We start from the raw sequence: 13,204 nt of genomic DNA on the forward strand, positions 1-13,204 counted from the left end.
GAGCACCTGGACCTCCGAAGTCCAAGGGCCGCAGGTCATTAGCCCAGAAGTCGGCAGGCCCTACCCTGACCCACATGCTCCTGCAGCAGGAAGCCAGCGGTCAGCCTCACTGTTAGGAAGAGAAAGGCCTGGTCCGGGCCTGGTCTACCAGAGCCTCTGGGGCAGGAGACACGGGTGCCAGGCCAGCGGCAGCCACTGCTCACGGGGCTGCCAGTCCGGCCGCACAGGCTGAACTCTGCAGGACTCGTGTGCTCCTGGTGAGACTGAGACCTGAGTGGTGCCCACCGGCAGGATGTGTGACCGGACAGCTGCCTGCGGAGCCGCCTGCTCCTGGGAGAAAGATGGAGAAAAAGGAGCCCTTTCCCTGCTTAAGGCATCCAGGGCTTCCCCGCCTCACTCACCCCGACCCCGTCTGAAGAACCACATTGCAGCCACACAGGTACTAGGACATCAGTTTATGGTAACAGTACGGGACAGATGGGATGGCCCCAGAGCCCAGGGATCCATTTCCCAGGAATAGACAGACAGACAGACAGGACTGCACAGACAGACACACAGGACAGGCGAACAAAGACAAGTGCGTGAGAGGTCCAGGCCCAGCCTCGGCAGCCAAGGGCTCCAGACCTGGCTTTGCCCTGGGGACCCGGGTGATGAGCAGGGTGAAAGGGGGCTCAGTCCCTTTAGGGGCCCTCCCCTCACTCCCTCGGTCCCTTACCAGCAGGCGGCACTTCTGGGGCTGGGCATGGTGTGGGGTTAGGGAGCTGGAGGGGAGGCCTGGATGGGGAGGGGTTAGCAGCACTGGGGGGAATCTGGCCAGATATCGGGGTGGGCACCGCTCAGCGGGCCCGTGTGTCCAGGGCAGGCCCCCCACCCTGCCCGTCACACCAACATGGTGCAATAAGTAGTTTCAAGTAGTAAGTCAATGCCAGGCAGGAGAGCTGGAGGCAGATGGACAGGCAGGGGCTCCGGCAGAGGAGCCCTGGCTGCCCTCTCAGTGGGCTCCCGCTGTGTCCAAGTCTGTCTGTGTGCCCGGGCGAGGGGCCCGGGCGCCCATGTCCTTGTGGGCACTCCCTGCGGGGGCTCCGCCCTCAGGCCAGTGCCAACGCCTGCTTGGTGGGGCAGAAGCAGGGCAGCATGGCGCCCACCGCGTCCACGATGGCAGCCAGGTGCTCATCCCGGGCCTGGGGCCCGCAGAGCTGCATGAAGTCTGCGAGGCGCAGCAAGTACTCGAGGTTGTGGCCGGAGAAGCCGTGGCAGGCCAGGATCTGGGTGGCGATGGCCTCCTCGGGAGCGGGGCCCAGGTACCCGGGGTTCTGGGGGGTGGCCACGTAGGCCAAGGCCTGGAGTGGCTGGTCAGGGCTGTCCTGGGGGTAGAAGGTGACCTCCTTGGTGTCGTAGCCGCCGAGCACCGCTTCCCGCACGTTCAGGTACTTCAGGGCCTCGCTCACCTGCTCGTCTCGCACCTGGTAGGCCACGCCCCACGTGCAGCCCTAGGAGGAAGCGGGCATGGGGTCAGTTATGGGGTCAGTCACCCCGGCTCCGCCCGGCGTCCCACCCAGGGACCTATAAGGCTCTATAAGGGAGCAGGGAGGAGGGCTGAGGAGCCTCCCAGCAGCAACTTCTGCACGCAAGCTCCCCTCCCTTTCTTAACCAGATTAAGGAGGCATCACCGGTAAGCTGCTCAGGAACGTGCGGCTCGGGCTCTCACGGGAAGTGACGCACAGAACCAGGCCACCCTTTCCTTCTGCCAGAAGCACATCTGACCTAATCTGCAGCCAGGGACTCTGCTGCCACCTGGCCCCGGGGTCCCTCTCTTCACTCAGGCACTTACCTCATGGTCTTCGAGAAGGGTCACCACTCGGCCAGGCTAGGAAGGAAGGAAAAAAGATTTCGGAAGAGACAAGTTAGAAATCTCTGCCATCCGAGCCAGGGGACCTATGAACTCTGCCAGCACAGGCCTTCGAGAGCCCGCTCACCCAGGGGGCAGGGGAGGGAGTGACGCATGCATGCAAGGGAAACAGACACAGGGCAGTGCCCCAGGATATCCACCAGAAATATTCATCAACAATACAGGACCACAGACTCCAGGCATCACACAGGGACCACGGGGCACGTCAATTTAAGCCACAGCTCTGTCCCCCCACCCCCCGCCCTCGGGCATTGGTTTGCCTCTTTCCCCCCTCAGCACGGATTCGTCTGCCCACAGAGCCTTGGCATGCCGCGCCCCCCCTCCGGCCCGACCCCATCCCTAGCCCCGGGCGCGGCGGCATGCACGCTCACCATCTTGTCGCTGCCCCGGTGGAAGGTGTCTCCCTGCCAGAACCGGCGGCTGTAGCCGCGCACGAAGCCCACGCGGCTGTCGCTGTAGGCGAAGTCGGGCCTCCACACCAGGGAGCCGTACCCGAAAATCCACAGCGCCGGGGGGTCGCCAGCGCCCCGCGGGGGCTGCGCGGGCGGCGAGGCGGGCGGGGCGGGCGCGGGGCTCTGGGCTGCGGGCGCCTGCTTCATGGTGCCGGGCACAGGGCCGGGCCGGCGTCCTCCGGGCAGGTGGCGGGCGCGGGCGGGCGCGGAGGGACGGGCGGACGCGCACACCTGGCCGGCACCGTTCGGTCGCTCCAGCCGCGCAGCCCCGCCACGGCCCCTTTTAAACCCTCCGGTGGGCGGGCACCGCCCCCCGCCGCCAGCTGCCGCGGCGATTGGGGCGGGGCGAACCCCCTTTGTGGCCAATGAGCTTTGGGCGTTGCTGACCGGTTAACCGCTCCGCCCTGTGATTGGCTTCCTGAGCGGCCCGCCCCCGCCCCACCGCGCCCGCTGATTGGTCCGGCTCCATGGCTGCGGCAAACCTGTCAGGAGTGATGCAACGGCGTCGAGGGAGGCTTCCCGGCGCTGGCATGCGGCAAGGGCGCCCCGGATTGCGTCAGGCGGCCGGAGTGAGCGTGGGCACGGCCGTCCCCCCGGCGGCGTCCCCCCGGCGGCTCCCCCCGGCCCGGGCCCTTCGCGAACCCCGGCGGGCGGGTCCCCAGAGGGTGTCTCCCCGCAGCCCAGCAGGTGCGCGTGGCCGAGCGCGGCACGGACTCCCCGGGCCGGGCCGGGCCAGGGCACGGCCCCGAGGGGCGCTCTGGGCGGCATACACGCCCGCCTCTGGGGCTCCGCCTGGGAGCTCGCACCCGGAGAAGCCGCCGGAGGCCCTTTCCGCATTCTGCGCTGGTGCTTCACGCCGTATGCCGTGTGAGCAAATGGAGAAACTGAGTCACGGGGCTGACCAGGGGCTCTGCAGGGGGTGACTCAGCCAGGCGCCCAAAGCCGGCGGCCTCACGTGAGGGCCACGCCTCCAGGAAGGAGTGGGGACCCCGGGTCCCACAGACTGGGGAAGAGCCAGGGTTCGTGCAACTGCCAAGGTCGCTTGGGCGTTGCTGGCCGGACAGGGGAGGCCTGTCCTTCGCGGGAGAGTGCTGACCGGGCCTGGGCTGAGCCCTCTGGCAGGGGAAATGGGACTAGTTAGGGGCTCGACAAAAAATTGTCTGAACTTAAAGTAGGTGTGTAGGATGTTTTCTCCAGTAGGGATGTTGCACTATAGTGTCATTTATGGAAAAGTTAGGATTTTTGCAAGGAGCATGAATTAGTTATCCAGTTGGAAAAAATTACAGACAAAATGGTTTTTTTCTTTCCTTTCTCTTTCCCTCCATTCTTCATATTCACTCTCTCCTCTGCTCTCTATCCTGTCCCCTGGAAGGATCTGAATAGGCACAAACAAAAAAGCTGCTCTTTGAAAAAGCAGCTTGGTGATACAAATCAAGAATCATAAAACGTCCCTGCCCTTTGACCCAATACTTCCACTCCAGGAAATTATTCAAAATAGGGGGAAAGCCATATGCCTGAAGATTTTTCAAAGCATTGTTATTAATTATAGCAAACACAAAAGAAGAAAACTACTTAAATATCTAAAAATAGCTAACTATTTAAGTAAATTATGGTCAATTCACAAGTTAGAGAACACACACACACACGCACACACACAAAACAAGTATCCAACAATAGATTATTAGTTACATAGATTTGATATAAATAAAAAGAAAATCTGTGCAGTCATTAGAAACCATTACCTAATATAACTCTTTAAATGTAAAAAGTCTGTATATGTTTCATTGTTTAGAAAAAAATCTGGAAGGACACATAAACATGGCCAATGATTATGTCTAAGCAGTAGGACTATGTGAGATTTGTACTTTATTATTATTATTATTATTATTATTATTATTAATCTTTACTGTTGAAAGTGTTACATATGTCCCCTTTTCCCTCTTCGGTCCCCTCCAGCTATACTTTCTTTTTATACTAGTTCAGATTGTCTGGGATTTTTTAAAAAAGAGAACAAAAGCCACTTCTATTTAGGAAAAAAAGTTAAAATTAAAAATCCATTATGAAAACAACATAATAACCCTATGATTGCATAGTAAGGCAAAAATGCAAAATATGACTATCACATGCACCATTATTAAAACTATTAAAACAACAAAAATAAGATGTGTGAGGGAAAAATGGGGCACCACGTGCTGCTGATGAATGTGTTGTGATATTGGGGTTATGGGTGATTCTTTTTTCTACTTTCCAAGGCTTATGAAGTGGACTTTTTAATAATAAAAATGTTTCTTTGAAAGAAGTGAAGTTAGCCCCAGCCAGTTTGACTCAGTGGATGGAGTGTTGGCCCGAAGACTGAAGGGTCCAAGGTTCAATTCTGGTCAAGGGCATGCGCCTCGGTTGGGGCTTGTGTAGGAGGCAACCAGTCAATGTGTCTCTCCCATATTGATGTTTCTCTCTCTTTCTCTTTCCCTCGCTTTCACTCGTTCTAAAAAAAATTCAATAGAAAAAATATCCTCGGTGAGGATTTTTAAAAAAGAAGCATAATAAATGGTTTTCTGGAGCTAAGGGCAGATAGCATAGCAGAATTATCTGGGAAACATATTCAAGATGCCCATTCTGAGAACCCCTCCTACCAGGACCAAGGCCCAGGTTTTATTTATTTATTTATTTATTTATTTTTTAAAGTATATTTTATTGATTTTTTACAGAGAGGAAGAGAGAGGGATAGAGAGTTAGAAACATCGATGAGAATCATCCATCAGCTGTCTCTTGCACACCCCCTACTGGGGATATGCCCACAACCAAGGTACATGCCCTTGACCGGAATCGAACCCAGGACCTTTCAGTCCGCAGACCGACGCTCTATCCATTGAGCCAAACCGGTTTCGGCAAGGCCCAGGTTTTAATAACTCCTCTAGTGAGCTGCTACTCCAGGCAGAGTTGGCACTCCCTCCTCTGTGTTTCCACATCCCCTTACCTCACTTTTGTTTATATTTTTGTGCCCTCCGTTTCATACTTATAACAGAAATAATCCTTTATCTCAAGTTTACCTTGAACTAGACAGTTAGCTAAATGCTTTTTACATCTGTTCTAATTACAAACTTCACTACTTTGTGAGATGAATATAATTTCACAGATGGGCAACCTGGGGCCCAGAGAAGTTGGGTAATCTACTTGTGGTGACACAGCAAGTGGTGGGACCTGGGACTGAAGACAGGGGTCCAGCCCCAGGGCCCCCTTGCTGATAAGTGTTTGACATTCTGCCTCCCAGGAGCCTGAGCGCTCCCTTTGGGAAGACTTCGTCTTTGAATCCCCGGGGGAATCAACCCAGTGCTGGCTCTTGGAAGATTTCCCACAAAAGCAGGTAGGAGGGAAGCTCTTACTTGGAAAAGGCCAGGGCACCCTGGTGTTTAGAAGAGGAGGACTCCTGTAAGACACAGATTCAACCTTGACCCTCTCAAAATAGGTCTAGGCCACCTTCCCAGGAACCCGTCTGGTTCCCATTCCTGGCTTATTCTTACCAACAACATCAGTTTCTCTTCCTCCGAGTGGGACACTCCACTCAGCTAGTTCCTCTTTAACATCAGCGGCAACCAATCCTTCTTTTCTCCCCAAACCCCCTCAGGCAGGGGCTGCAGATGTCAAGCCCACAGAAGCTCCAGCTCATGAAAGATGATGAGAGAGCATCACCTTCACGATGAAGAGTCACACACGATGTGCACGTGGCAGCTTCTTTTTTGGGCCTTTCCTGAATCAATCTTTCCTGATTGTTCCCCTTCAGGCAGTCATTTCTCATTCCCTTATGACCTCTTCCTTCTCACTTCTCATTCCAGTCACTGCAATCAACTCCTGGTGTTATCTGAAACAAAGGAAGGGTGTGTGTTAGGAGCTAGGGGATCGTGTTAATTTATGCTAAATAGTAAAATTGCTTCATAAAGCTGCTGATTCCAGGAGGGTGAAAAAGCTCTCAGCCCAGCTGCTCAGATTTTTTAAAAAAATATTTTTATTGATTTCGGAGAGGAAGAGAGAGATAGAAACATCAATGATGAGAGAGAATGATGGATCGTCTGCCTCCTGCACGCTCCCAACTGAGGATCAAGCCTGCAACCCAGGCATGTTCCCCCCGACCCAGGATGGAACCTGGGACCTGCTCTATCCACTGAGCCAAACCAGCCAGGACCAGCTTGCCCAGATTTGAGCCTCACTCCACCATTTACTATCTGATGACCCCTGGAACAGTCCGTGGTTCTCAACTGTGAAGTGGGGAATAGCAGTACCCACCTTGTAGGCTCTGATAAGGTTTGAAAGAACAACTACTTAACCGTCACCTGCTGCATGGGAGCACTCACTACATGCTGGCTCCTTATTATTTTTATTTTAGCCTTCTCACTTTCCATTTTATTCAGAGCAGAGCCACATATCAGAAACCACCCAGCCAGCAGCTTAATATGTCCATTGCTATAAGGGAGGGTGAAATTATCAGAAGAGTTCATTTGCAGTTATTAGATACTTAAAGACAATCACTAGAGCACCCAGTACAAGTCAGACATTCCCCACAGGGAGCCACTGCAGCAACCTTTAGGGAAAACACCCCTGCATGCTTTCCCCAGACCGAGGTCCCAACACATGAAGGTTCCAGAGTGTGACTTTCTTCCCAAAATGAATGGAACAATTCTATATGTTAGCAGTAGGTGTCCCAACTCCTACGAGGCAAGATGTAAAAGTTCCCTCTACACGGGTACCTCTAATGCCGGCTTCGGAGCAGTCGGAGTGGTGAGAAGCCCATCTCAAGGTCATGTCCGTGTCTCCTCCAGCTGGCCGGCCTCCGGTCCTTACTCTGCTCATGTCTGTCTGACGGCCTACCATATCCCTCCACAAGAGTCTTGTCTCTGAATGCTTTAGGAAATGGGTGCGGGGTCTCTTCTGCGGCTGCTTCAAGCTGAGGAGGGAGGACGGTTCCTTTCAGAGCCAAGAGATCCTTGTTCTCTGGTCAGAGGGACGACGAGGCCTGGGCACGGAGGTTGCAGCGATGTCTAGCGATGGTATGCCCTGAGTATGGGCAGGGCTTCTAACGAGTTGTTACAAATTTTAGTGTTACTTGGGTAAAAGCTAGAGATAAATTCAGGATCTGGTTCAATTCATAGGTAAAAAATAAAGCTTTGAGTCTAACATTCACCACGTTGTGTTACAGAGTCTACTGAAACACAATTTCCCCCCTAAAACTACCCTCATTTTTATTAAAGAGCCAAATTAAGACCAATTTATTTACTTTATTAAGTCTAGTCTCAATTTGGCCTGATTGTTTGCATGAACACAACAAGAATAACAATTGATCATATAGGCTTTTTTTTTTTTTTTTTTTTTTTTTTTTAATCTCCTTTCCTGGAATTTCATGATTGAGCTTTAATTAGCCCCTCAGGACAAAGAGGCTGAGCCACCAGAGGGCCTTGTTCCTGAGGCTGACTGACCATCTTTACGCCCCAGAAATGTCACAGGGTTCGAACCAAAAGAGTCCATCTCACGGCCATGGCACTGGACTGCAATGATGATCTCCACCTGGTGAGTATATTCCTTTAACCATTTTGGTTATGCTGGTAATGGTAGGCTCCCTTACTGTAGAAGTGACCTGGCAGGCTTGTAGCGTTGTAAAAGCCCTACACGCCACTTCCAGGGCTATCCATGGGTTAGAAGCCAGCACCCTGCTTGGCCCCGGAGGATGGCTGGTTAGCCAGAGACAGGTAAGATTCCTCAGGGAAGGAACAACCTAAGACAGGCACAGTCGCAGGGGAGCCAGCAGAAAACCTGGGGTGGGACACAGACCCTTACCGCCCCTCCAACTCAGCAGGCACCTGAACCTTCACACCTTCTAAGGGAGGTCTCCTGCCCCCAAGGCTGATTTGCTTCCCATGCACAGCTCAAGTTGGGACTCAGGTAACAGACAGAGACTTAGCTGACAGCAACAGCAATCTCACTGCAACAAGACTCGTTTGAGATGTCTTGTACTCATGGTGTGGGGAAGTGGGTTTTTGATATCCAAATCCAGCCTAGTATCAGGAATGCTCAGGGCCTACTCAAAAAGGCAAATAATCCTTTCCACTAATATACACAGGGTAAAATAAGATTGTTGATAGAGTGTTGAATTTGACAGTTAAATAGTAGTCAATTTCTCAGAGATAATTAAATTGGCTAATTGAAATAAGCGAATATTCTAGGAAAATTGATTGCACTGTACAAAAAGCTGTTCCTAAAATGTTAACAAAATACTTATTGGCAGTTCATCTCATGGTAAAATTTCACAACATGTAATGAACCTAAAGCAGTCATATTTTAGAGCAAATAATTAAAATGTAAAAGCTATCAAGACTACATTATAAAATTTCCAAGACTACATTATAACATTTAAATTAAAAAAGGGGGTGATAGTGGGAAAATATCATGTAAGGAAAAATATCCAGCGAGTAAATTACATCTAGAAAATTTGTACTTTAGAAAATTAACTTTCATTTTAAATGCAACAAGATACACATGAAAAACATACATGGTGTCAAAACAAGCCAGAGGAAAATCATTGGGGGGACGGGGGGAATGAAAAGGGATCCCAAGTCAAATTCATAGAAAATATCCCTTTATTAACTTTTGGTCAAGAATATGTTTGTATATTTTTAGAAAACAACTCTGAGATCATGTGGATTCCTGCAACAGAGAGGAATTGACAGGAGTGCCCCAGCCATGGAAGAGAAGCAGTCCAGAGATGGAAGACGCTGACAACGCCTTACCATACTAGCAGACAGGAGCCGTGTGTCGCTGAAGGGTGCCCAGGACCAAACCATAGATGGTCGGAACTGCATAAACACCATTTGTCAACCAACCAGATCTGAAATACCATGGCTGACATGTACACATAAGGAACTGTTTGACATTGAAATGGGGACTCAAAAGAACTCTTGGCCCAGAAAGGAACTCACTACAGACTGATTCATTTGCCTCCCAGCATAACCATTATGGCTTGTCTCAGTTTCGGTCCTTATAAGGGAATTCCCTGCATCACATGATCTAACACATCTAGGGGAAATAATAAACAACATAAATTGATTAACAGAAACAGACCTGGAGACAAAGAAGCAGCGATCAGATTGTTGGACCTCAGAGGGAAGGTAGGGGCAAAGGGGAGATATCAACCAATGGACTTGTGTGCATGCATATAAGCCTAACCAAAGGTCATGGACAACAGGGGGTGGGCATATATAAAGAGGGGTTTGGAATGGGAATGGGGGAAGGGGTTGAGGACAATTATGTGATACCATAATCAATAAACAAATTTTAAAAAATAAAAGAGCTAAGCCAGGTCAGGGAGGCAGTTCTAGAGAACTGGGCAGCAATAGATTATTTCTGGTTGTGGTATAACCACAGTGTGCTGTTAAAGAATGTGCTGTTTTAATCTTTTTGACAATTCTCAATTGATAGAAAGCAGCATTCAACAAATTAGGGAAACCATCTCCCAAGATCCTGCATTCACTGTATTCCATCCCTGGGAACTGCTTTCTCCACTTTTGTTTCCGATTTTATTTATTTGGGTCCTCTCTCTTTGTTCCTTGATGAGTGTGGCTAATGGTTCATCAATCTTACTTATATCCTTTCAAAGAACCAGCTCTTGGTTTCATTGATTGTGTGTGTGTGTGTGTGTGTGTGTGTGTGTGTGTGTGTCTGTGTGTGTGAGAGAGAGAGAAAGAAAGAGAGAAAGAGAGAGAGAGAGAGAGAGAGAGAGAGAGAGAGAGAGAGAGAGAGAGAGTTTTAGTCTCTATGTCATTTATTTCTGCTCTTATCTTTATTTTTGTCCTACTTACTCTGGGCTTTTCTTGTTGTCTTTATAGTTCTTTAAGTTGTAGGGTTAAATAGTTTATTGTGAATTCCCCCCCCCCCCCAAGGTTAGCCTGTAGTGATATGAACTTCCCTCTCAGGACTGCTTTGATGTGTCCCAGAGATTTTGGGTTGTTGTGTGTTTATTTTCATTTGTTTCCAGGAAGTTTTTTATTTCTTCCTTGATCTCATTGATAACCTACTCATTGTGTAATAACATGCTACTTAGCCTCTATGTGTTTGAATGTTTTGGGGTGTTTTTATTGTAGTTGATCTCTAATTTCATTCCACTGTGATCTGAGAAGATGCTTGATATGATTTTCTTCTTCATGAACTTGTAGAGACTTCTTTTGTGTCCACATGTTTAATAATATGTGGTCTATATGAATGATCCATGTGCACTTGAGAAAAATGTATATCCTGCAGCTTTGGGTGAAATGTTCTATAAATGTCAATTAAATCCGCCTGATTCAGTGTATCCTTTAGAGTCACCGTTTCCTTAAGTTTTTGTCTGGAAGATCTATGCAGTAAAGTCAGTGGGGTGGTACATTTCCCTACTATGACTATATTATTGTCAATTTTCTCCCTTAAAGTTCTTTAGGAGTTTTAAAATATATTTAGGTGCTCCAATGTTGGGTGTATATATGTATATTTACCAGGGTTATATCCTCTTGTTGGATTCATCCCTTTAGAATTATGTAGTGACCTTTGTTGTCTTATGATGATATTTTTTTTAAAATATATATATTTTATTGATTTTTTTTACAGAGAGGAAGGAAAAGGGACAGAGAGCCAGAAACATTGATAAGAGAGAAACACCAATCATCTGCCTCCTGCACCCCTCCACCCCCACTGAGGATGTGCCTGCAACCAAGGCACTAGGACACCCCAGTCCGCAAGCCAATCGCTATCCACTGAGCCAAACTGGTTAGGGCGATGGTCTTCATTTTGAAGTCTATTTTATTGGATATGAGTATTGCTACTTCAGCTTTTCTTTTTACTTTTCCATTTGCATGAAAAATTCCTTTCTATATCTTTACTCTCATCCTGTGTATGTCTTTGTTCTGAGGTGGGTCTCTTGTAGACAGCATATAGGTGGGTCATGTTTTTGTATCCATTTAGCTACCCTATACCTTTGGTTGGACATTTAATACATTTACCTTTAGGATTATTATTGATAGGTACTTATTTGTTGCCATATTAATTCTGTATGCCTAGGTTTCTCTCTCTGTTTCTTCTTCTCATTATAGCAGTCCCTTTAGCATTTCTTGCAATGCTGGCTTGTAGTGATGTATTCCTTTAGCCTTCTTTTTTTAAATTTTTGGTCTGGGAAGCTCTTTATTTGACCATCTATTTTGAATGATAGCCTTGGTGAATATAGTAATCTTGGTCTCAGATCCTTGCTTTCCATTACTTTGAGTACTTCATGCCATTCCCTTTTGGTCTGTAGAGTTTCTGATGAGTAATCAGGTGTTAGCTTTATGGGACTTCCTTTGTAGGTAACAATTTGGTTTTCTATTGCTGCCTTTAAGATTCTCTTTTTGTCTTTAATTTTTGGCATTTTAATTATGATGTGTCTGGGTGTGGGCCTATTTAGGGGTTTTCTGTGTCTCCTGAACTTTCATGATTTTTTCCTTTGCCAGATTAAGGACGTTTTCTGCCATTATTTCTTTAAACATATTCTCTATCCTTTTCTCCCTTTCTGCATCTTCTGGCAACCTGTTATTTGAATATTCTTATGCTTCACATTGTCCCACGGCTTTCTTAAGCTGTCCTCCTTTTTTTAATTGTTTTTTTTTTTTTTTTTGGGGGGGGGGGTGTCTCTGATTTTTTCAACCATGTCTTCTAATTCACTGGTTCGATCATCAGCTTTTCCTAATGTGCTGTGTATTCCTCCATTATGTTCTTTATTTGTGCTATGTCATTCTTTATTTCTGTTTTCATAGTTACTATATATTTTCTCATGCTGTTCAGCATCTTTACCATCATTATTCTGAATTCTATATCAGAAAACTTTTTATTTCCATTTCATTTATCTCTTCTTCTGGATAATTCCCTTGTTCTTTCATTTGGGGATTGTTTTTTTGTCTCTTCATTTTGGCTGCCTATTTGGGTTTGTGACTATGCATTCAGTAGATCTGCTAAGTCTCTCAATCTCTAGTGCTGGATAGTGTCAAATAATGTTTCTGTCTAATTAGATCAGGCAAAGACTCAAAGCCTCCAGAGACCACTACTGTCCACAGACTGATGAGATTCTGTCTTCAATTGCCCTCAGGCAGTCATCTATAGGTGTGGCACAAATTCTTTTCAATGGGTTGGAGCATTTGCTTCTGCCTGAAGGCTAATTGTTATTCTCAGTCTCTATTTGGGCCTTAGAAACTCCACACCTTGGGACAAGTTGTTTTCCAATAGAGTGAGTCACTTGTCTTCCCCCAGGCAAAGCCAACTGTATAGAAAATGTCTGCATTAGAAAGATGACCTCTGCAGTGTGAGGGAATGACTCAGCACAGGAAACCAGGTGTCTGCCTTCTGAGCTCTTACCCCAGAACCCCCAATCCTGGCTTCTGCTTACACAGCTCCAGTGCACTCTGTTTTCTCTCTGTCAGAGCACAAGATAGGTGGCTTCACAGGGAATTTTTTTTCTTTTTTATTCACAGGGGATTTGTGTGTTGGCCCTTTAAGAGTGTCTGAATTTTCTTTTCTTTTTTTTTTCTTTTTTTTAAAATATATTTTATTGATTTTGTACAGAGAGGAAGGGAGAGAGATAGAGAGTTAGAAACATCGATGAGAGAGAGTCATCGATCAGCTGCCTCTTGCACACCCCCTACTGGGGATATGCCCGCAACCAAGGTACATGCCCTTGACCGGAATTGAACCCGGGAACCTTCAGTCCCCAAGCCGACGCTCTATCCATTGAGCCAAACCGGTCTCGGCAAGAGTGTCTGAATTTTCAACCATCTCTCCCTGTCAGATAGCAACCCTATTG

The 13,204-nt window shown here is 48.0% G+C and overlaps 1 protein-coding gene and 1 long non-coding RNA gene across 3 annotated transcripts; one reads left to right on the forward strand and one right to left on the reverse strand.

Moving 5' to 3' along the window:
- Window positions 1-440: 440 nt before the first annotated feature.
- Window positions 441-2,630, reverse strand: CHAC1 (ChaC glutathione specific gamma-glutamylcyclotransferase 1). Its single transcript, XM_084895977.1, has 3 exons — window positions 2,281-2,630; window positions 1,832-1,867; window positions 441-1,490 (listed from the first exon to the last, which is right to left on the reverse strand). Exons 1-3 carry the CDS (start codon window positions 2,506-2,508, stop codon window positions 1,089-1,091), a joined length of 666 nt encoding a protein of 221 aa, XP_084752103.1. The 5' UTR covers window positions 2,509-2,630; the 3' UTR covers window positions 441-1,088.
- A 154-nt stretch (window positions 2,631-2,784) lies between these two features.
- Window positions 2,785-10,711, forward strand: LOC311628672. Of its 2 annotated transcripts, none has more exons than XR_014796050.1 (3): window positions 2,785-3,228; window positions 5,633-7,920; window positions 9,028-10,711. It is a non-coding gene; the product is annotated as an uncharacterized lncRNA (long non-coding RNA). The 2 variants fall into 2 exon arrangements; XR_014796051.1 differs by having other exon boundaries at window positions 7,846-7,920.
- Window positions 10,712-13,204: the final 2,493 nt, after the last annotated feature.

The sequence above is a fragment of the Pipistrellus hanaki genome (genome assembly GCF_964339955.1).
Source record: "Pipistrellus hanaki genome assembly, chromosome: 1".
In the NCBI taxonomy this organism is placed as follows: domain Eukaryota; kingdom Metazoa; phylum Chordata; class Mammalia; order Chiroptera; family Vespertilionidae; genus Pipistrellus; species Pipistrellus hanaki.

Excerpts from the sequence above, each read along its gene's own strand:
- CHAC1 (XM_084895977.1), bottom strand. The coding sequence starts at position 2,508 with ATGAAGCAGGCGCCCGCAGCCCAGAGCCCCGCGCCCGCCCCGCCCGCC. Across the intron at positions 1,868-2,280 it reads ACCGGGGCAGCGACAAGATG|CCTGGCCGAGTGGTGACCCT; the intron begins GTGAGCGTGCAT and ends CTTCCTTCCTAG. Across the intron at positions 1,491-1,831 it reads CCCTTCTCGAAGACCATGAG|GGCTGCACGTGGGGCGTGGC; the intron begins GTAAGTGCCTGA and ends GCTTCCTCCTAG.